The sequence below is a fragment of the Triticum urartu genome, chromosome 5A, assembly GCF_056163025.1.
Source record: "Triticum urartu cultivar PI428250 chromosome 5A, HENAU_Tu73, whole genome shotgun sequence".
Lineage (NCBI taxonomy): Eukaryota > Viridiplantae > Streptophyta > Magnoliopsida > Poales > Poaceae > Triticum > Triticum urartu.
This window is the reverse complement of record NC_141877.1, coordinates 229,553,887-229,576,211: the sequence shown is the minus strand read 5'-3', so window position 1 is coordinate 229,576,211 and position 22,325 is coordinate 229,553,887. Positions and strand designations below refer to the sequence as shown.

Genomic DNA, 22,325 nt, shown 5'->3' with positions numbered 1-22,325 from the left:
GGGCCAGTGCTCCTCTGAGTGTTGGTCCACCTGTCAGCTACCGGTGGCCATCAGGGGAAACTCTGGGCTGGCCTACCCGTACCTAGGACAATCTGAGTGTGCCCTGAGAAAGAGATATGTGCAGCTCCTATCGGGATTTGTCGGCACATTCGGGCGGTGTTGCTGGTCTTGTTTTAACCTGTCGAAGTGTCTTGAGTTACCGAGATACCGAGTCTGATCGGAATGTCTTGGGAGGAGGTATATTCCTTCGTTGACCGTGAGAGCTTGTCATGGGCTAAGTTGGGACTCCCCTGCAGGGTTTGAACTTTCGAAAGCCGTGCCCACGGTTATGGGCAGATGGGAATTTGTTAATGTCGGTTGTAGATAACTTGAACCTTAACTTAATTAAAATGAACCATGTGAGTGTGTTATCGTGATGGCCTCTTCTCGGCGGAGTCCGGGAAGTGGACACGGTGCTGGAGTAATGTTTGCACAGGTTGTTCTCTAGTTTCTCGCTCGTGCTTTGCCTCCTCTTCTCACTCTCTTTTGCGAATAAGTTAGCCACCATACTTGCTAGTCGCTTGCTGCAGCTCCACTCATATTTTACCTTGCCATACCTATAAGCTCAAATAGTCTTGATCGCGAGGGTGCGAGATTGCTGAGTCCCTGTGGCTCACAGATACTATAACTCCAGATGCAGGTCCAGGTGACTCCGCTCCAGGTGACGAGTACGAGCTCAAGTGGGAGTTCGACGAAGACTCTCAACGATACTACGTTTCCTTTCCTGATGATCAGTAGTGGTGCCCAGTTGGGGGTGATTGGGACCGTATCGCATGTTGGGTTCTCTTTTATTTTGGCGCCGTAGTCGGGCCATGAGTGTTTGGATGATGTAATGTTATTTATGTTCTTGATTGATGTGGCGAGTGTAAGCCAACTATGTTCTCCCCTTTATTATTCATATTACATGGGATGTTGTGAAGATTGCCTAACTTGCGACATATGCCTTCAATGCGATTATGTCTCTAAGTCATGCCTCGACACGTGGGAGCTATAGTCGCATCGAGGGTGTTACATCGGCGTCTTGTGCATCTTGATGTTGTCGTGCTCGCTCCTCTTGTTCGTGTTGACGTTGGCGTTGCCATTCCCGAGCTAGTGCAAAGGCTTCTTCGGCTTGACGTCGTCGATGTTCTTGCGAGTCGGTGTCTCGAAGTGGATTGAGGTTTGCTTGACGCTCATTGCGCGTGGCTCGACGGAGAGTGTTCGATGACGGTGTACTTGAACCGGAGATGGTGTCGTCGGAGTGTCAACTTGAACGGCTCCTTCTTGAAGTGGAAGAAGAGCGGTTGAGCAACAAAGCACGAATCTCGTCCATCCTTGCGTCATTCTCTTGCTTGTGATCATCGAGCTTGTTGTCAAAGTAGTCCCTTGTACGTTGCTCGGAAAGTCGTTAGTCGACGGCAAGGTTGTCGATGCGTTCACTCATAGCTTGTTGCTCTTGATGTAAAGCACGCTGTGCACCAAAGAGGTGACTCTTGGTGACGAAGGAGTTCATGTCGTCGTCTTGCTCCATGAAGAGCGGGTTGGTAGAAGTACTTGGCCTATCCATCATTCGATGACAAGTGTGAGTGGAAGAAAGGGAAGAACCAATATCAAATGTACCTTGACCGATGTTGACAACGGATCAAAGATGACTCCAATGTGTAACAAGGAAATAGCACAATTGGTACCAATTCTTGTCGGTTCTCACACCTACACAAGTAAAAGCTTTTGGTGGAGCTTGGTTAGGATGGTGGCACAAAATTTGATGTAATTGTAAGTGAGCTTCAATAATGTTGGAAAAGATTCGCAAGATGTAATGTAACAAGTAGACCAAGCATGTAAGGTACACGGAAAGACACACACAAAAAGATAAGATGGGGTTGTGCAACCAAGGGTGAGCCAAAATGTGGAATCCACGAAAATGCTCTTGTTGCACAACACTAGAGAGACGCTAGCACGATTGCACGATAGGCGGATACAAGAACTTGTGCACAACCTACTTAGCAAAAATGCAACGACTTCTATCCCAAATATGTTTTATGCAAGGTGTTGCTATGATATGATCCAGGATGATCGAGTATGACAATCTTAATGTTGTATGATGCTATGGTTCTTGCTTAAAAGCTCTTTGCTTATCTTTCCTCTTTGCTTAAAAGCTTGGTTGGCTCTTTGATGTTTGAGCTCTTTTCTCATGCAATGCTTGACGAACCAATATAGCAAGTGAGTATGCGATGACAACTTTGTGACACAAGAGATGATACCAAGATAGGCAACAATGATGTATGTATGCTATGGGAAGTATGATCACTAATGTGCACAAGTCTCGTTGCCGGCAATACTCAATGGCTAGTCTCGATGGGTAAGCAACACAAAGGAGTAAGGCAATGATGGCTAACAATGTGATGGCAAGAGTGATATGTCCAATACCAAGATGAGGTTACCGGTCTTGCTTCCGGTATGGTGTCAAAATGGTGGCACGAATACCAAGTCGTAGTCGAGGTTGTCATTGTTGATGATGCATCCGTGGCGAAAATGAGCGGCGGTGATGGCGATGTCGAACCGTACCTAGATAGCCGAAACACAAAAGGATACGGTACCGCAACTCAAAATCTCAAAACCAAAGGCGACCAAAATCGTCGGAGTAGGTGGCGGTTAGGTGGTGGTGTGGGTAGGGATATTGGGACGGTTTTGCAGAAATGGTGGAGGTATGCGGAAGTATATATGGCATGTGGTGAGCACCGGAACAAAATTTGGTGGAAATTTGGGCTGATGAAGTGCAAACTTTCTGTCGAAGCCGGAAGTTCCGGGCAAGACGGAGGGTCCGGGGTTCGGAGGTTCCGGGGAGGCCGGAAGGTCCGGGGGCCGGAATGTCTGGGCTGGACCGGAAGTTCCGGGGGTCGGGATTCTGCCAAGAACAGGGACTTAGGGTTCGTGGATTTGGGCGAAAAACTTGGGGAAAAGCCCAGATCCGAAGGGGAAGAAGAAGAAATTGGAGGAAAATAAGGTGGGGAGGCTAGATCTACGAGCCACACACAAAACTTCACGGATCAAAACCAACAAAATCTCAACACACGAACAAATCACAAAAAAAAATTTGGGGCTATTTTTGTGGGGATTTTCGGATTAGGACGAAAAACAACAAAATCAAGCTAGAAAAACGAAGAGGGGGCTCCGAAATCGTGATCAACCTTGCTCTGATACCAAGATGATGTAGGGCGAAACCCTAGGTGGACGATCTTTCACGAAAGGAGCGGATCCCAAAGAGAAACACAAAGAACACGAGGGGGATTCACAAGGGAAAACACAAGAGGAACACTCAAACCAACAAGATTTGATTACACATGTGCTAGATCCTCGAAACACAAAGAGATACACGATGATCCAAGGGCAACAAAGGACGATACAAGTAACCGGTTCTTCTCCTAGAAGGAGGTCTTGATGGGGCCACCCAAGAGGGGGTCTTGAATCCAAGTTGATCTTCTCTGAAGAGGGGCCGCTCTCTCGAGGAGGAGATCGGTATGGATGAGCGAAGCTCTATCTCGAAGTATGAGCTAAACCAACGCTGCCCTAGCTAGGATGAATGGGGGGTCTATTTATAGTCTAAGTGCAAAAGGGGGCGAAGTGAAGGGGTACATGGGCCTCGGGCCCGAGTGGCTGCGCGTAGGCAGGGCAGGAAGTTCCTGGCTAGGCCGGAAGTTCCGGGCGCCAGAGGTTCCGGGGAGGGTCCGGCCTAACCAGAGAGATGGCGCAGTGGAGTTGTGCTGGCATCTAGGGGCCGGAAGGTCCGGGCAGGCCGGAAGCTCCGGGGCGGGGTCCGGGCTAACCCGAGAGTTGGCACGCCTGGGCTGGTCGGAGTCGTTGGAAGCCGGAAGCTCCGGGTCGGCCAGAAGGTCCGGGGGCCGAAAGTTCCGGGCTCTGGCCGGAAGTTCTGGGCTGTCCAGAGAGTTGACGCCTGCCTCTTCTTCTTCTCCGTCTTCTTGTCCATCTTCCTCTTCTTCTTTTCCTTGCTCCTTAGCTTCTCCATTGTACCTGAGTATGCACAAAGTATCCATATGAGGTAGTAGCCATGCTTCATGCGCATCGAAGTGGAGTTGTGAGAGGAGAGATGTCACCTCGGTTTCAAAGGCTCTTGCACGTGATCGAGTCATGGGTCCAGTAGGCACTTGATGAGACGATGGTAGGTCCATGGGGATGACCTTGGGATGCTCCGCATCAATGGTACTATAAATGTTCGAGGCCAACCAGTCCCTAATCTGGCTGGGAAAGTAGAAGATACTGTTCTTTTGATTGAGGGAGGTGCGGCACCGGAGTTGACAGCTGCAGTTGTGAATCCAAACTCCACACCAGGGAAAGTGTCGATTGTGAAGAGAAGAAGGCAGGGGGAGGGAGTGGATGGAGAGGTAGAGCAAACCGATATGGACACTTCATATTAGGCGGCCTCCGAGACGGAGGACTGCCGGTCCCAATGAATTTCCTAAGTTGGAACTACCGGGGAGGGGGGAACTCCCGGACAGTTCGAGAATTAGCGATGGTATGTCAGTCGCGTTCCCCCATGTTTGTGTTCTTATGTGAGACTAGGCAAAAGGAAGCTAAGATGAGGAGGATACGTAATTGCTTGGGATTAAAAGGATTCTGTGGCATTGATAGCGATGGATTGAGTGGAGTCCTGGACTAAGGGGTCCTCGGGCGTCCGGCCTGTTGGACATGGGACAGACTGGTGGGCTATGAAGATACAAGACCGAAGACTTTCACCCGTGTCCGGATGGGACTCTCCTTGGCGTGTATGGCAAGCTTAGCGTTCGGATATGAAGATTCCTTTCTCTGTAACCGACTTTGTATAACCCTAGTCTCCTCCGGTGTCTATATAAACTAGAGGGTTTAGTCCGTAGAGGCAATCATAATCATATAGGCTAGACTTCTAGGGTTTTAGCCATTACAATCTCGAGGTAGATCAACTCTTGTAATACTCATATTCATCAAGATCAATCAAGCAGGAAGTAGGGTATTACCTCCATAGAGAGGCCCGAACCTGCGTAAACATCGTGTCCCCTGTCTCCTGTTACCATCAACTTTAGACGCACAGTTCGGGACCCCCTACCCGAGATCCACCAGTTTTGACACCGACATTGGTGCTTTCATTGAGAGTTCCAATGTGACATCGAAGTCAGGGTTGATGGCTCACCTTGTGATCAAGGATAACATCACCGCCGGAGGAGCTCTGGCCTCAGGCCAAACCCTCCGGCTGGGCGACTTTATCATGACCGCCCGTTCGGCCGGTGACCCGACGATGACTTCTCGGGTCATCGAAAATCGCCTCCGAATTAACTCCGAATACTCCGAACGAATGGATCCAACGGAATTGTCGTCCTTGAACGAACTCCTGGATCACATCGCCACCTTGGGGGTCGCTACAGACTACGATCGTATTGGGCTTAAACCCGATCAGAGAGAAATCAAATCTCCACCGATCACCCATCAGATAGCGGTAGCAGAGGAGCAAAGCAACAACTCTCCCTCTATACTGAGGATGGACTATGTTCGGATCTCCGAGGTCGAAGAGCCGAATACCTGTCCACGGAATGACAGGCCTTGTCCTCCGAACCCGAAATCAGACGATAGAGCTGAAAAATCAGTCGATCTCCCGGAGCTCGAACTATCAAGCTCAGAAATTTCTCAAACTCCGGATCCCAAATTGGGTCAGGGTTCGGATTTAAATCCACCCACCCACCTAGATATACGCGATCTCACATACCTACGACATTAGTCTTAGGAAACAGTCCATCACTTTTGGGCCAGATTCCTCCTTGTCAAGGATAAGATTAAAGATTGCCGCAACGAAGACGCGATCTCAATATTCTGCAGTAATTGTACAGATGAAGGAATCCTCAACGCCATCAACCACCATCACGTACTACACTTCGCTGACTTGGCAACCATTGTACAGAAGTACTGCGTAATAGGAAGCGCCTGGAAAACTCAGGCAGCTCGCTGGGAACCACCAGTCTCCACTCAACACCTCGCCCAGGCAAAAAGGATGCACCCTCACAGGGCGTCCAACACAGCAGTAAAGAAATCTAAACCCATTACGGGGCGCGGAACTGTTCTGGAGGGATGGCTCGATAGGCCATGCAAAATACACACAACACCAGATACCATACCTACCAACAGCTTTAGAGCATGTTGGATACTCCGGCAAGTGGCCAAGAGTGGTGAGGATATCCTCACCAAAAATACCTTAGAGCAACACCCCTCGGAAGACGACGACCTCATGGTATTGACGGTCTTTGAGACTTTCGCTTCAAACAATCGGCGCAAAAGGGCCCTTCGCGACCTCGCCAAAGTCTGCCAAGTCACAGCAATAAACCCTTGGAACGACACGACCATAACTTTCAATGCCAGTGACGAACCAAAATTCCGGACAGCCCGGGCACCAGCCGCCTTGGTCCTCAATCCAATTGTGGACGGCTTTTGGCTCACCAAACTGCTCATGGACGGCGGTAGCGGATTAAACCTCATCTACGAGGATACACTAAAAAAATGGAAATAGACAGAAGTCGTATCGAGCAAAGCAGCACGACCTTCCGAGGAATCATTCCCAGTCGGGAGGCACGATGCGCGGGAAAAATTACACTTGACGTGGTATTCGGCACGCGGGAGAACTATCGGTCCGAAGAGGTAACCTTCCAAGTGGCCCCTTTCTACAATGGATACCACGCCCTGTCGGGACGAGATGCATTCACACGCATTCAAGCCATACCTCATTACGGGTATATGAAGCTCAAGATGCCCGGGCCCAACGACATTATCACTCTCGCCAGTGACCCAGATATAGCCCTCCGTGCTGAATACAAAACAACATCCCTGGCCCTCGAGGCACTATCCGAGGCCCTCGCGGCCGAAGAGTTAACCGCGCTGCGCTCAACGGTGGATAGAGATGACATAATCCTTGATAAGCGCTCCAAATCCACCTCCTTCAAACCAGCAGAAGAAATAGTCAAATTTCAAGTCCACCCGATGGACCCAAAGAAGACAACCTCCATCGGGGCACAACTGGACCCAATGGTAGACGCGAGCGTTCCTACGCGAGAACTAGGACATATTCGCCCGGCACCCTTTTGACATGCCAGGAATCCCACGCAGGTTGGCCGAGCATAGCCTCAATATATTGAAGGGATATAAACCGGTCAAGCAAACACTGTGATGCTTTTCCGAACCCAAACGACAAGCTATGGGGGAGGAGCTAGCCAAGTTAATTGAGGTCGGATTCATTAGAGAAATAAAACACCCAGACTGGCTAGCAAACCTGGTGATGGTGCCAAAAAAGGATAAATCCTGGCGCCTGTGCATCGATTTCAAAGACCTCAACAAAGCTTGCCCTAAGGATCCCTTCCCCCTCCCCTGCATCGATCAAATTATTGACGCCACTGTAGGACATGACTGTGTTTCCTCGACGCATATTCCGGATACCATCAAATTAAAATGAATGAATCCGACCAAGCTGCAACGGCATTTATTACCCTAGATGGGCCTTTCTGCTTCAACACTATGCCCTTTGGGCTTAAAAATGTCGGCGCCACTAATACGTCTCCAACGTATCGATAATTTTTGATTGCTCCATGCTACTGTTTTGGACATTATTGGGCTTTATTATCCACTTTTATATTATTTTTGGGACTAACCTACTAACCGGAGGCCCAGCCCAGAATTGCTGTTTTTTTTGCCTATTTTAGGGTTTCGAAGAAAAGGAATATCAAACGGAGTCCAAACGGAATGAAACCTTCGGGAACGTGATTTTCTCACTGAACATGATCCAAGAGACTTGGACCCTATGTCAAGCAACCAACAGGGAGGGCACGAGGTAGGGGGCACGCCTACCCCCCCAGGCGCGCCCTCCACCCTCGTGGGCCCCTGTTGCTCCACCGACGTACTTCTTCCTCCTATATATACCAACGTACCCCCAAACGATCAGAGACGGATCCAAAACCCTAATTCCACCACCGTAACTTTCTATATCCACGAGATCCCATCTTGGGGCCTGTTCCGGAGCTCCGACGGAGGGGGCATCGATCACGGAGGGCTTATACATCAACACCATAGCCTCTCTGATGAAGTGTGAGTAGTTTACCTCAGACCTACGGGTCCATAGTTATTAACTAGATGGCTTCTTCTCTCTTTTTGAATCTCAATACAAAGTTCTCCCCCTCTCTTGTGGAGATCTATTCGATGTAATCTTCTTTTGCGATGTGTTTGTTGAGACCGATGAATTGTGGGTTTATGATCAAGTTTATCTATGAACAATATTTGAATCTTCTCTGAATTCTTTTATGTATGATTGGTTATCTTTGCAAGTCTCTTCGAATTATCAGTTTGGTTTGGCCTACTAGATTGATCTTTCTTGCAATGGGAGAAGTGCTTAGCTTTGGGTTCAATCTTGCGGTGTCCTTTCCCAGTGACAGTAGGGGCAGCAAGACACGTATTGTATTGTTGCCATCGAGGATAAGAAGATGGGGTTTTCATCATATTGCATGAGTTTATCCCTCTACATCATGTCATCTTGCTTAAGGCGTTACTCTGTTCTTATGAACTTAATACTCTAGATGCATGCTGGATAGCGGTCGATGTGTGGAGTAACAATAGTAGATGCAGGCAGGAGTCGGTCTACTTGTCTTGGACGTGATGCCTATATACATGATCATACCTAGATATTCTCATAACTATGCTCAATTCTGCCAATTGCTCAACAGTAATTTGTTCACCCACCATAAAATACCTATGCTCTTCAGAGAAGCCACTAGTGAAACCTATGGCCCCTGGGTCTATCTTCATCATATTAAATCTTCCAATACTTAGTTATTTTCATTGCTTTTATTTTACTTTGCATCTTTATCATAAAAATACCAAAAATATCATCTTATCATATCTATCAGATCTCACTCTCGTAAGTGACCGTGTAGGGATTGACAACCCCTTATCGCGTTGGTTGCGAGGATTTATTTGTTTTGTGTAGGTGCGAGGGACTCGCGCGTAGCCTCCTACGGGATTGATACCTTGGTTCTCAAAAACTGAGGGAAATACTTACGCTACTTTGCTGCACCACCCTTTCCTCTTCAAGGGAAAACCAACGCAAGTGCTCAAGAGGTAGTAGCCACCTACCAACGTATGATCCAAACATGCCTGGAGAAACAAATCGGCAAGACAGTTGAAGCATACGTGGACGACGTCGTCATCAAGACCAAGCACGTCGAGTCATTAATAGACAACCTATGCCTCACATTCGACAACCTCCGGACATATGACATTAAGCTCAATCCAAAAAATGTGTTTTAGGCGTTCCCTTTGGAAAACTGCTGGTCTTCATTGTTTCTAGTAGAGAAATCGAGGCAAATCCAGCCAAAATCCGGGCTCTATCACAATTGTCTATACCAACAGACCTTAAACAGGTCCAAAAACTAGCCGGATGCGTGGTAGCTTTAAGCCGCTTTATCTCCAGACTAGGAGAAAAAGCATTGCCACTTTATCGGCTTCTCCAACGCACCGACCACTTCAAGTGGATGGATGTGGCAACGGCCGGATTGGAAGAAATAAAGGCTCTTTTAGCAAGCAACCCAATCCTGGCCGCGCCAAGCATCGGCGAACCAATGTTATTATACATCTCTGCAACACACTAGGTGGTGAGCGCCGTACTCGTCGTCGAGCGAGAGGAGGACAGACACAAATTCCCGCTCTAGAAGCCGGTATACTTCGTATCTACTGTCCTAACTCCATGCAAATCCCGACACCGTCATTATCAAAAGATAGCATACGCGGTCCTCATGGCATCCCAGAAGCTACGACATTATTTCCAAGAGTGTTCGATCACGGTGGCTTCCAAAGTACCACTGAATGACATAATAAACAACCGCGACGCCACGTGCCAGATTGCCAAGTGGGCCATTGAGCTCCTTCGATTCGACATAACATATAAGCCACGCCGGGCCATCAAATCACAAGTACTGGACGACTTCATCGCCAAATGGACAGAGGCCGAACTCCCTAAAGAGTACGACACATATTCCAACTGGGTCATGCACTTCGATGGTTCTAAAATGCTGGCGGGCTTAGGGTGGGCATTGTCTTAACGTCCCCCACCGGAGACACAGTTCAGTACGTACTCCAAACATTATACACAGACTCCAACAATGCAGCCGAATACGAGGCCTTATTGCATGGTCTTCGGATGGCTGTCTCCATGGGCATACAATGCCTGGAAGTGCGCGGGGACTCGAACCTCGCAATATCTCAAATAAATGGAGATTTCGATGCCAAAGATCCGAAGATGGCGGCTTACCATAACGCCGTTCTCAAAACGTCGGCTCGGTATGAGGGGCTCGAGTTTCACCATGTGGATCGAGAAAGTAATCAAGCGGCGGATGTCCTTGCTCGCATCGGCGCCAAGCGCGACCCCGTCCCACCTAACATCTTTCTTGAAAGGCTTTTCAAGCCATCCGTGGTGTGGCAAGAGGAGAACGACAACACCAGTACGGATCCGACCATAACCCCAGATTCCGAACACACTGATATCATCGGAGGCTCAGCCACCGAAGTAACACCGTCGACCCATCTTATCATGGCAGTCATTGCCCCATGGACCGAACCCTTCTTTCCCTACCTTAATAGGCGATAGCTCCCTGAGGATCAGAATGAGGCTCGCTGCATTGTTCGACGTTCGAAAGCCTACAAGGTCCACGAAGGAGAGCTCTACAAGAAAAGCGCTACCGGAGTACTTCAAAGATGTATCTCCGAGGAAGAGGGGCAGCAACTCTTGGCTGAAATTCATGCCGGTCTTGGTGGTTACCACGCCGCAGCTCGGGCCCTTGTAAGCAAGGCCTTCTGTACAAGTTTCTATCGGCCAACGGCCCGAGCAGATGCACAGGACCTTGTCCAACATTGCGTCCGATGCCAGCTTTTCGCCAACCAAAGCCATATGCCACCCACTGCTCTACAAATAATCCCCATCACTTGGCCTTTCACGGTCCGGGGGCTTGACATGGTCGGAGCCCTTAAAGGAGGAATCCATAAGAAAAAGTATCTGCTAGTCATGGTGGATAAATTCACTAAGTGGATAGAGGCCAAACCAGTTAAAACGGCCAAAGCCAGACTAGTGATAGACTTCATATCCGGCGTTGTGCACCGTTATGGTGTTCCACACAGCATCATCACCGATAATGGCTCCAATTTTACAGCCAATGAGGTGAAAGCCTGGTGCGCTAATCTAGGCATTAAGCTCGATTACGCCTTCGTCTATCATCCGCAAACAAACGGTCAAGTCGAACGAGCCAATGGCCTTATTATGAGCGGCATTAAACCCAGACTAGTGCGGTCTTTGAAAGAATCAGGCAAGCACTGGGTTGAGGAGCTCGACTCCGTACTCTTGGGGCTGCGGACCATGCCCAATTGCACTACCAGATATACACCTTTCTTCATGGTGTATGGCGCAGAGGCTGTGTTACCCTGCGGCATTATTCATGACTCACCTTGAGTGCGCATGTACAAAGAGAGAGAGGTCGAGCTTGATCGGCAGGACAACTTAGATGCATTGGAGGAGGAGCGTGACGTTGAAAAAGCCCGTTTCACATTTCATCAACAGCAGGCCCACATATATCAAAGCAGAGAAGTGCGGGCCAAGACTTATATTGTTGGCGAACTCATTCTACGCTTTCCGGAGAAGAAAAAGGACAAACTCAAGCCCAAGTGGGAGGGCCCCTTCATCATTGACGAAGTTCTCACTGGAGGAGCGTACCGCCTGCGTGATGCATCAGACAATCGCCTAGAGCTGAATCCCTGGAATGCGGCCAGACTCCGAAGATTCTATGCCTAGCGCCGAACTCTTCGTTCGTCTCCTTCTCCCTATTGTCTCCATTATTTTTTCTCCTCTCTTTTTGCTTTTTATTTTTTAGCCTTAAAGCTTTCATACTGCCAAAACATGCACATATGACATACACATCTTCAAATGTAAACATCCATTATACCTGGGGGCTTCTTGCACAAAAGCTTATTATTGTTATTTTTCGAAGCATCAAGCTCGTCACATATGCGTTTCTCCTCATATGTACCTTTTTTCGCCATTATATGCATCGATATGACTTAAGTTTTGCCAAGCTGGGTTGCCTGGCTCCTGTGCTTATGCCCTACGTTCCCGTTAGTTCGGCTAGGGCATAAAGAGAGCACCTCTGCGATTGCTACTGCCGGGTCATCCGGATGTGTACCTCAGACTGGGTGAAGCCGAAAGCTAGCGTTCTTAAGGGAATATTCAGTCGGCGGACTAAAGATGTTTTTATTCATCCCACTATGAACCCCCAGATGTTATGTATACTGTGATCTTTTCAATCACAGTTAGGACATGCACATTAACGCATGTACACCCAGGGAAAGGAACCCTTAACGGAACTATTCTCTCTGGAAGATGTTTCTTACAATCACAATGTAATATAACATAGCTAGCCGGATACAACTTGTCTGTTCAAGCAACTATGACCCCTACGCCTGGTTTCCACATATACCCGGGTCTATTTTGCCGCTCAGGTATTCGGAAACACTCCGCACCTTCGGGTCTAGAGGTCAAAGTGAAAAGGTCGGCCATGACAATCGTTTTACAATCCGGCTAGGGACAAATATGTCAAGGAAGGTACATAGTCACTCGGACTCAAAAATTTCCTCCTCTATACCGTCTAACAGGCTGTCTAGCTTACAATCCTATTGGGAATATTTGGCGGCTACTTCTACCTGGCCAGATACCAAATTAATGGGAATTTCTTTCCCATACGGCCCTAGAGGTCCGACCCGGGCCATATGATTTGGATCAAGCTTGGTATACCGTGTTTTTACCATGGTACATGCCTCTCGCGCACCTTCCCGGCATGCTGATATCTTCCATAATCGAATACGCCGCCATGCCCCTTTGAATAGCTCCACGAGCTCCGCCATACCTCCCGGAGGAGAGGCGGATGGCGATAAAGCCTTGGCAACACTCCACATTGCTTGCCGAACTCTCTCGTGCATCCGGGACAGCTCTTGTAGCAGGTTGCCTTGAGATCTGGACATATCCTCTTCGGGACGGCTAGTCATCATACCTGCAGACATAAATCTATCAGTTCCTTCCATCGCCGAATGACAGGGAGGCAAGTTTGAAAATCATACTAAATATGCCGCCTTGTAGCCTCCTATTCTCCTTGACGGCGTCAGCTATCTGGGCTCGAACATCTTTTAGTTCTTCGCCCAGTTGGGTATGGGAATCCTGCAGCTTGTTCTTTTCCTCCCTGACCCGCGTCAGCACACGCTCGCCTGCCGCATGTTGCCTTTTGGCCTCTTGTTCACCAGCCTGGGTGACCATTAATTTTTCTCTCAGTTGCTCTAGCGATTCTGTCAGCGGAAACACAACAGTATTAATATAACTGGTGTATGATTATACTTTCTTCTGATGGGGAGAAGCATTACCAGGTGGTGCCTCCTTGGATTTTTCCAATTCGGCGGTAGTCGCAGTTAGCTGAGTCTGACACTTTTCCAGCTCTTGAGATAGTAGGCTATTCTTCTCCATAAGTGCCTGATTATACAATGATCCTTAAATCAGTTGTATCAACTGCTTTAAGTCTCAGGGGCTACTGGTATATGATTATTAAATCTACACCTACCTGCATATCTTTTAGATGCTGGCCCGTGGCTCAAGCAAGTCCATCCCGAGCAGCTCGGATGTACGCATCGGCCGAGCTGAAGGCATCGAATGCCTCCTTTGAAAAGCCGGAGTCACAGAGAACGACCCTCCAACGATGATGATTCATGGCGCTCTCCACTTCAGAGTTCGTGACGGACATATCGTCTGAATCCTCTGCGGAAGGACAGTCCGGCGCCACTCCTGTGTCAGCCCCCGTCCTTAGGGCAGGGTCCGGAACCTGACTAGTGGAGGCATGACCGGCAGGATCCCCAGACATAGTCCGACGGATGCTTTTCCTGATAAAATGCGGCGCATGATGTCACGATTTCATGTGGCGACCAGGAGGCATATTTTTAAAAGAAAGCCTTACCTCTTTGATGAAGGTTCTGTCGTATTATCGTTTGCCTTTCTCTTCGAAGATGTGCTCGGCACGGGCACCGCTCTCCTCGGAGATGCTTCGGGTGCGCGTTGCAGCATCGAGCGCCTCCCCTTTGGAGCACGAAATAGTGCGTTGGGTGAGGCATAATAAGGAAGTCTTCCGAAGAAGGTGTCTCTTAAAATTACTTACATGCGAAGCAGGAAGGAGGCTGGGATAATCGGCAATGATGGGCACTTCCGTACCATCATAGCTCATCTGGTAGAATACTCCATTCTCAAGCTCCACAAATATGTCCGGATCTTCTTCGAATCTAGGGTCAAGGTCCCGGTTGTGACCCTCCGGCTGGGGTCGGGGCTATATATCCCCTCGGTAGCCTTCCGCCATTCCTGTCGCGAGTGGATAGGTTACTATCCATTAAAAATGATTCAGGGAGAGGATTGAGTAAAATGGTGGGATTGGAACTTACCCAACTAGGAGGATTATACATGGAAAATCCATCTCGACATTAGAGACGAGTGAACTCCTCCTTCTCCCCTTTGTACAGTTCGGCCAATATTTTGGCCAAAGCGGCGGGGTTTTTTGGACCCTTCCGACCGCAGTGTGAGGCGTCATCTTCCCCATTATAGTGCCACATGGGAAGCCCTCTGTATTGGAGTGGTTGGACCCCCCGCACTATGGAGATCGCCATTACCTCAATTATTGATAATCCGGACTGGGCGAGCGTCTGAATCTTGCCCATCAACTGACTGACTTCCGCGCTATCCTCCTCCTCAAGGCTCCGAGGGTGCCAGCTATGGCGTTTCTTCAACGGAGCACTTGAAAATTCGGGGAGACCCATTCGGACTGGGCCAGGAAGAGCGACGTCGTCAATATAGGACCATTCGGAAGGCCAGTCTTCGGATGCCTTCTTCGGCGTGCCAGACAGGTATCCGGTCCCGGCGATGCACCATACCTCGGCTCCTCCCACTTCGAATATTGATCCCCCCTGGTTATGAGGGACGAGGCAGAACAATTTCCTCCATAATTCAAAATGAGCCTCAGTGCCCAGGAATAGCTCACAAAGAGCAACGTAACCCGCGATGTGTAGGATGGAGGCAGGAGTAATATTGTGCAGTTGGAGGCCATAATACTCCAGAAGTCCTCAGAGGAATGGGTGGATTGGAAATCCGACGCCTCTTAGCAAGTAGGGAAAGAAGCACACTCGTTCCCCCTAGATGGATTGGGAAAATTCTCTGCCTAAACCCCGCCGTTGAAGGATGTCAAACCTGCTCGGACGGGGACTAGATCCACGGGGGGAAGAAAGCCCTGTTTTTGTAGCTTCATCAGCTGACCCGTGAGATACGGAACATCTCTCCCAATCACCTTTTTCGGAGCCGTGGGGACTAGAGGAAGAGCTGGGAGCGCTAGCCATGTTGGAGTGGTTCCTAGCAAGCTCTGAGGATTTTTTCGCAGGGTGTGGAATGGACCTGAGATCTAATCTCTTTAAATAGGTGCCTTTCTTGTATGGTCAGGGTGATATGTGCAAAAAGACCCTGACCTCTCGTATTCGCTCGACACGTGGAAGCTGAAGTCAGGAAGGCGTGGAAGCCGATGGGCGCGACATTAAATGGAAAGCCGAATATTGCTCTTTAAGGCAGGGACTTTGAAGTAATCGAAGGAGGAACCCGCCTTGCAATGCCGAAGACAATCTGTGCGCCAGACACATCATCATTGAAAGACTGGTTCGGGGGCTACTGAGAGAGTCCTGGACTAAGGGGTCCTCGGGCGTCCGGCCTGTTGGACATGGGCTTGACTGGTGGGCTATGAAGATACAAGACCGAAGACTTTCACCCGTGTCCGGATGGGACTCTCCTTGGCGTGGATGGCAAGCTTGGCGTTCGGATATGAAGATTCCTTTCTCTGTAACCGACTTTGTATAACCCTAGTCTCCTCCGGTGTCTATATAAACCGGAGGGTTTAATCCGTAGAGGCAATCATAATCATATAGGATAGACTTCTAGGGTTTTAGCCATTACGATCTCGAGGTAGATCAACTCTTGTAACACTCATATTCATCAAGATCAATCAAGCAGGAAGTAGGGTATTACCTCCATAGAGAGGCCCCAAACCTGGGTAAACATCGTGTCCCCTGCCTCCTGTTACCATCAACTTTAGACGCACAGTTCGGGACTCCCTACCCGAGATCCGCCGGTTTTGACACCGACACCCGTGACATCATCTTGGCAAGGACGCTTCGTGTCGCTGATTGTTGGCTTTTCATCACCGCCGCCGTCGTCATCGTCGTTGCTGTAGTCGTCCTCCTCCTCCTCGGTCAACCATTCCTCCTCGTCATCATCGTCGTCCTCTTTTTCGTCCTCCGACGGCTCCTCGTCTATCTGGTTGTCGTCTGACGACTCCGGAGGCGGCGTCCCTTCCATGAACCGGATATAATCGAGGTCTGGGCTTGACTCAGACTCATGGAAGACGAGCAGGATGATTCTGGTGTTGACCTATCATCGGGCGCCAGACTGCTGGCCGAACTGTCGTCCTTGCTGTCGCTCGACATGGCTGCAAAGTGTGTGCCAGTGTGTAGCGCGGCCTACCGGGGACGATGAAGATGGTGGACACTTAAGCGGGGTATGGAGAGAAGAGGAACTGCCAATTGAAGCGGGGGTTGACGTATTATCTAACCGCTGGTATAATCAACCACAATTATTTGTACCCAGTCACTCCAAATTCCCGGGGTTGCGCAGGACTCCTATTGGCTATTTGGCTGGTTTCCTTTCTCAGGACAAAAACAAGGAACGAGTTTTGGGATTATGCACCGGTACCGGTACGAACGGAGTAGGATAGTAGGCAAGCAATACATTGAGCTCTTCTTATTATTGATAAAGCCAGTAATAATCAAACTAGAAAGGAAAAGAAAAAAGACAAAGAAAAATATCTGCACGAATCTTCGCGTAACATCAATGGCATAGGACCTAGATGTGCATTACTTAGAGCACATCTAGATGTGCTTTAGCAATACTGTCAAACAAAACCCCCAATCATCATTGCAAACAGCGCATAGAACATGGCTAATGCGACAACCACAACTACACATGCTAGTTCCTTCTTGTCTCTTGCTTTCATCTGTTGCCTGTGATTGATTCTTTCTTGCTTCATCGTACTGATTGTACATTCCAGATCAGCTAGTTTCTTCTTCAGCTTTACGTTATCTTCTGCGAGCTTGGTGATAACACTCCGAGCCCTGCCATGCCATTCTTCATCCAGCCAGTTAACAAAGGCACAAGCCTCATATCCCTGCCAATGTTAAATAGTATTCTGGATGAGCGGTGGAATTAACTGAAGTAAAATGGTGAACTTAATTAGCACTAACCTCTAAGGAGATACTGAGAAACCGCCTACCAATGTCGAATCCCTCCATGCATACACGTCGAGCGGGAGTGTGCCCGTGCACACAACTCAGCTTTTGGTACTTCTCGGTGGCGCAAAACTCGGAGTTGAACTCGTGTTGTAGGAGTCTGGAGTCAAGCTCCGGATCCGGTGGCAGATCGCTTTCCTGGGGGGGGGGGGTCATTCAGGACGGATTCAACAAGGAGCTATACTTTGGACATGCTAAAAAAGATCGGGATAGATTGGAACCTGACAGGACGATTCGGATCCGTAGTACACCTGCCTTCTGATGACCTTAGGCAAGTGCTCGGCGGCGATACGAGCAGGAGCAGCCGCACCGAAACCATCAACACCACTCGTACGCATTCCCCCAATGTCAGCGCCACACAAGGGAATTTGGAGGCTATTTAGGGATTTGGGGGAAATGGGGAAACTATGGAGATAAGCTAACGGTCGGGAACTACTTATGGCACTATATGTTGTATATGGCACACTGTTTATACATGTCGTCTGTGTTAGGTATTACAACATCAGACATGATTTCTGCACCAAACCATGTGAGAAGACAGCGTATGTTAGACACGGTTGCCGTTCTATAACCGTATGAGATGTACTACCCTGTCCATATAATTGAGTTACGGTGGGATACCGTGTAAACAGCCGCTCTGCGGATATCCGTAGAAAAAATAGCAGCTCTGCATATAGAGATGGCGGCGGCGGCCTAGGCAGAGGCTACCGGAGAAGAGGTTAATCCTCGGTCGGTGGGCGGTGGCGGCGTCATAGGAGGTCAATTCTCGGTCTGTGGAGGGAGATAGGAGGAGCTCAACCATTGAGGTCGGCGGTGGCGTGATTCGAGCACATCCATCGCGGTCGATGGAGGGATAGTGGAGGTCGAACTTCAGGCGGCAGCCGCACTAAGCTTTGCTCCTTGACCCTATTGTCTCGGCGTGTCGCCGCATCGCGCTTGTCTGTCTACTAGGTGGAGGTTGCCGCGCGGCTAATTAATTAAGGTATTATTTTTGTGAGTGGCTTAATTAAGGTATTCAATTCCTAAGGGTAGTGTTGTACTAGTACTCTGCGTGTAAATTGACTGGCATTAATTTTTGTCATTGCATGTCTGAATAACAACATGGAGCGCCCTCCGTAATTATTGAAATAAAACCTTGTGATTTATGCACGCATCTTTGGGCAGCAGTTAATCCGTGTATTAATGTTGTTGTTTTGTTTTTAATTACCATTTGTGTGCTGCAGATGGAACGATCTCGATGGATGAAGAATCGGAAAACCGCAGATTTTGTCAGTGGCATGACAGAGTTCGTGAATTTGGCAGAAAGTACAAATAGGAGAATTGGTGATGCGGATTACATCCTGTGTCCATGTACTGATTGTGCCAATATAGAGTCACATGAACTTGCAGATGTCCAGATGCACTCAGTCTCTAGGGGATTCATGGATGGATATACACGTTCGACCAGACACGGTGAAGAGGAGGTCATGGATGAAGATGCCCAGGGTAGCGAGATGCCAAATCCCGATCAGTGTCACATGGATGTTGAATCTAACATCGGGGCAGAGGCGTCAAGCTACTAATGGAACACCGGAAAGCCAAAACGCCCACTGGAAAACCAAGACATCGACGCAGATGACGACGATCTTGATATGCCAGATTTTGCTACTATGATTGCAGATTTCGAGGGCCCAAAAAAGGATATGATTGGGTACAAGGATCTGCCAACCATTGATGCGGACTCCAAGAAAGAATTGTATCCAGGTTACAAAAAGAAATATTCTAGGTTGAGTGCCACCCTGGCGCTTCTCAGATTTAAAGCAGCAAACGGTCTATCAAACAAGGTCTTCACAAAGATGTTAGGTCTTTTCAAAGAAATTCTTCTAGAAGATAATGAGCTCCCCAGAAGCATGAATGAAGCGAAGAAAACTGTTTGCCCATTGGAACTTGAAGTACAGAAGATACACGCTTGTGTGAATGATTGTATATTGTACCGTGGTGAGTACAAAGATTTGCGTGCATGTCCCACATGCAAGCATGCACGATACAAGTGCAGGAGAGCAAAGGACAAGTACAAATTGGACGACGAGATCAAGACAGGAATCCCGTTCAAGGTTGTTTGGTACTTGCCTTTAATTCCAAGGTTGAGGCGTTTGCTTGCAAACCCTAGAGAGGCAAAGAGGTTGCGGTGGCATCATGATGAATGAATTGCGGATAGGTTTATGAGCCACCTGAAAGATGGGGCTCAGTGGGAATTAATCGACAAAAAGTTTGAAAAATTTGCCAAGGATCCTAGAAGTATAAGGCTCGGGGAGTGTACTGACGGGATGAATTATTTTGGCGATATGAGCACCAATCACACCACATGGCCGGTGCTTCTGTGCATATATAACCTAGCTCCTTGGTTGTGTATGAAGAAAAAATACATTATGATGTCAATGATTATCCAAGGCCCGAAGCAACCTGGAAATGACATCAACATTTACTTTCAGCTACTGGTAGAAGAATTGCTGACAGTGTGGATAGATGTGCCTGCTGTAAAATGTTATGATGCTTACAGAAAGGAGATTTTTGATCTACATGCGATGTTGGTGCACACGATTCAAGATATGCCGGCATTAGGAAACACATCAGGGCAGAATACAAAGGGAGATGTAGGGTGTGTCACATGCATGGATAGGACAGCTAGCAGAAGACTTCCCAACTTGCGCAAAACAGTGTATTTGCGTCATCGTAGGTTCTTACGGAAAAATCACCCATGCCGAAAGATGAAAGCTGAATTTGATAGTACGATAGAGACAGGTGCGGGCCCAAGACCCTATGACGGGGAGGTGGTCCACAACATGGCTAAAAAAATTAATGTTGCTTGGCACGAACCACCCTTTGACGGTGAAACAAACACCCAAGGGTCAAGTGTTTAAGAAGAAATCGGTGTTCTGGAAATTACCTTACTGGGAGATTCTACGTGTACGTCACTGCATCGATGTCATGAACGTAGAGAAGAACGTATGTGAAAGCATCCTTGGTACTCTGCTCAAGGTTAAAGGTAAAAGAAAGGATGGTGACAGTTCATGGCTCGATATGCTTGTTGATCAATCAAAACGCAAGAGTGAAGCAGAAGATAATGACAAATTCATCAAAGCTCGCCAGATTTACAATTTTAGTATGAAAGACGCCACACAGTTCTTCACCTATTTGTTGTCAGTTAAGACACCCTCTTCCTACTGCGCAAACATCAGAAGTCTCATGGATGTGAGCTCAGGTAAAATGAAGTTGGGACACGTGAAGTCACATGATTGCCACGTAATGTTGACACAAATCCTCCTGGTGGCCATCAGGAATCTAATGGACAAAGATATAAGAAACACACTCATTGACCCTTGTGACTTCTTCAACCAACTATGGCAGAAAGTTGTAAATCCTGAAGAGTTGGATCATATGCAAGATGATATTGCAAGAATATTGTCCAACCTAGAGATGTTTTTCCCACCATCATTCCTTCATGTCATGGTCCATCTCATTGTGCACCTTGTCGATGAGATAAAGTATTGTGGTCCTGTGTTTCTTCGCAACATGTATCCCTTCGAGCGGTTCATGGGAATACTGAAGTGCTTTTGTCAGAACCGAAACCATCCAGAGGCAAGCATCCTACAAGGTTATATCGCAGAGGGGGTGGTTGAGTTTTGCACCGAATACATGAAACAAAGACCTATAGGTTTGCCCCTCTCTCGCCACGAGGGAAGGCTGAAAGGTAAGCCAGTCCTTGCTGGCACGCAAATGGCTGCACCCAGAGAATTGGCAGAGAAAGCCCATTTGACGGTACTTCTTAACAACCCAGTTCTCATCGCTTATGCCGAAGAACACTTGGCGGGGATATGCCAAAGCTTCTTACCAATGGTGCCTTCATTAGATGCGGAGATGAAGGAGCACACTAAGAACTACGCCGAATGGCTGAAGAATCGTTTGGCACAAGGATCCATGGATGACATTGCTACGTGCTTGGCACAAAAGCCATCACCTTCGGTGTTGACGTACCAAGCATATGACATAAATGGATACATGTTCTACACTGAGGAACATGATCAGAAGACCTCATATCAGAACAACTCTGTTCGAATAGAATGCATGACTGTAAATGAAACTGATAAAAGGGTATACTATGGAACCATCAAAGAGATTTGGGAGCTTGACTATGTGAAAGTTAAGGTGGCATTATTCAGGTGTGCATGGATCCCTCTTGGTCAGGTAAGGATTGATGAGTACAGGAAGACCTGTGTTAACAGGACAACGATGGCATATCACGCGGACCCATTCATTCTTGGCAGCGATGCTACCCAGATTTTCTTTGTGGAAGACCCCTTGCATAAGAACTGCCATTTAGCGATGCATGGGAAGAGAAGGGTACTGGGTGTCGACGATGTTGCTGATGAGGATGAGTACGATGAATTTGATGAGTTGCCAGCCAATGGATCACACACCTGTGTAACAGAGCAGCGTAAAATCATCAAAAACCCTAAGTTCATTCGGGGTCAAGTTAATGATCCCAGTTCCCCCATGTAGATGGGAATTAAGCCGTAAGACTAGTCTTTATGCCTACCCTGCAACTTAATTCGTTCAATTTAGAACGGTCGCGTGTACTGAATTTGTGAGTTATGCCCGGTTTTCTATTGATGTAAGAACCGTTAATATGTTGAGCTTGATATGTTGTCAGCTCAGGCAATGAATATGAACTGTTTTTTGTTATTGTTATTATTATTGTATCATAGAGGTAGCACACTCAATTGATCTCACTACAGTATCTATGAACAAAAATATGCAATCTGGTTTGTGAATAGCACATGGTTCGTTGATGAAAGTCG

At 48.1% G+C, this 22,325-nt stretch overlaps 1 protein-coding gene across 1 annotated transcript; it reads left to right on the top strand.

Annotated features, from left to right (window-relative positions):
* Nucleotides 1-20,286: 20,286 nt before the first annotated feature.
* Nucleotides 20,287-22,026, top strand: LOC147970881 (uncharacterized). Its single transcript, XM_087523698.1, has one exon. The coding sequence runs from the start codon at nucleotides 20,287-20,289 to the stop codon at nucleotides 22,024-22,026; it is 1,740 nt and encodes a 579-aa protein (XP_087379824.1).
* The last annotated feature ends 299 nt before the right edge of the window (nucleotides 22,027-22,325 follow it).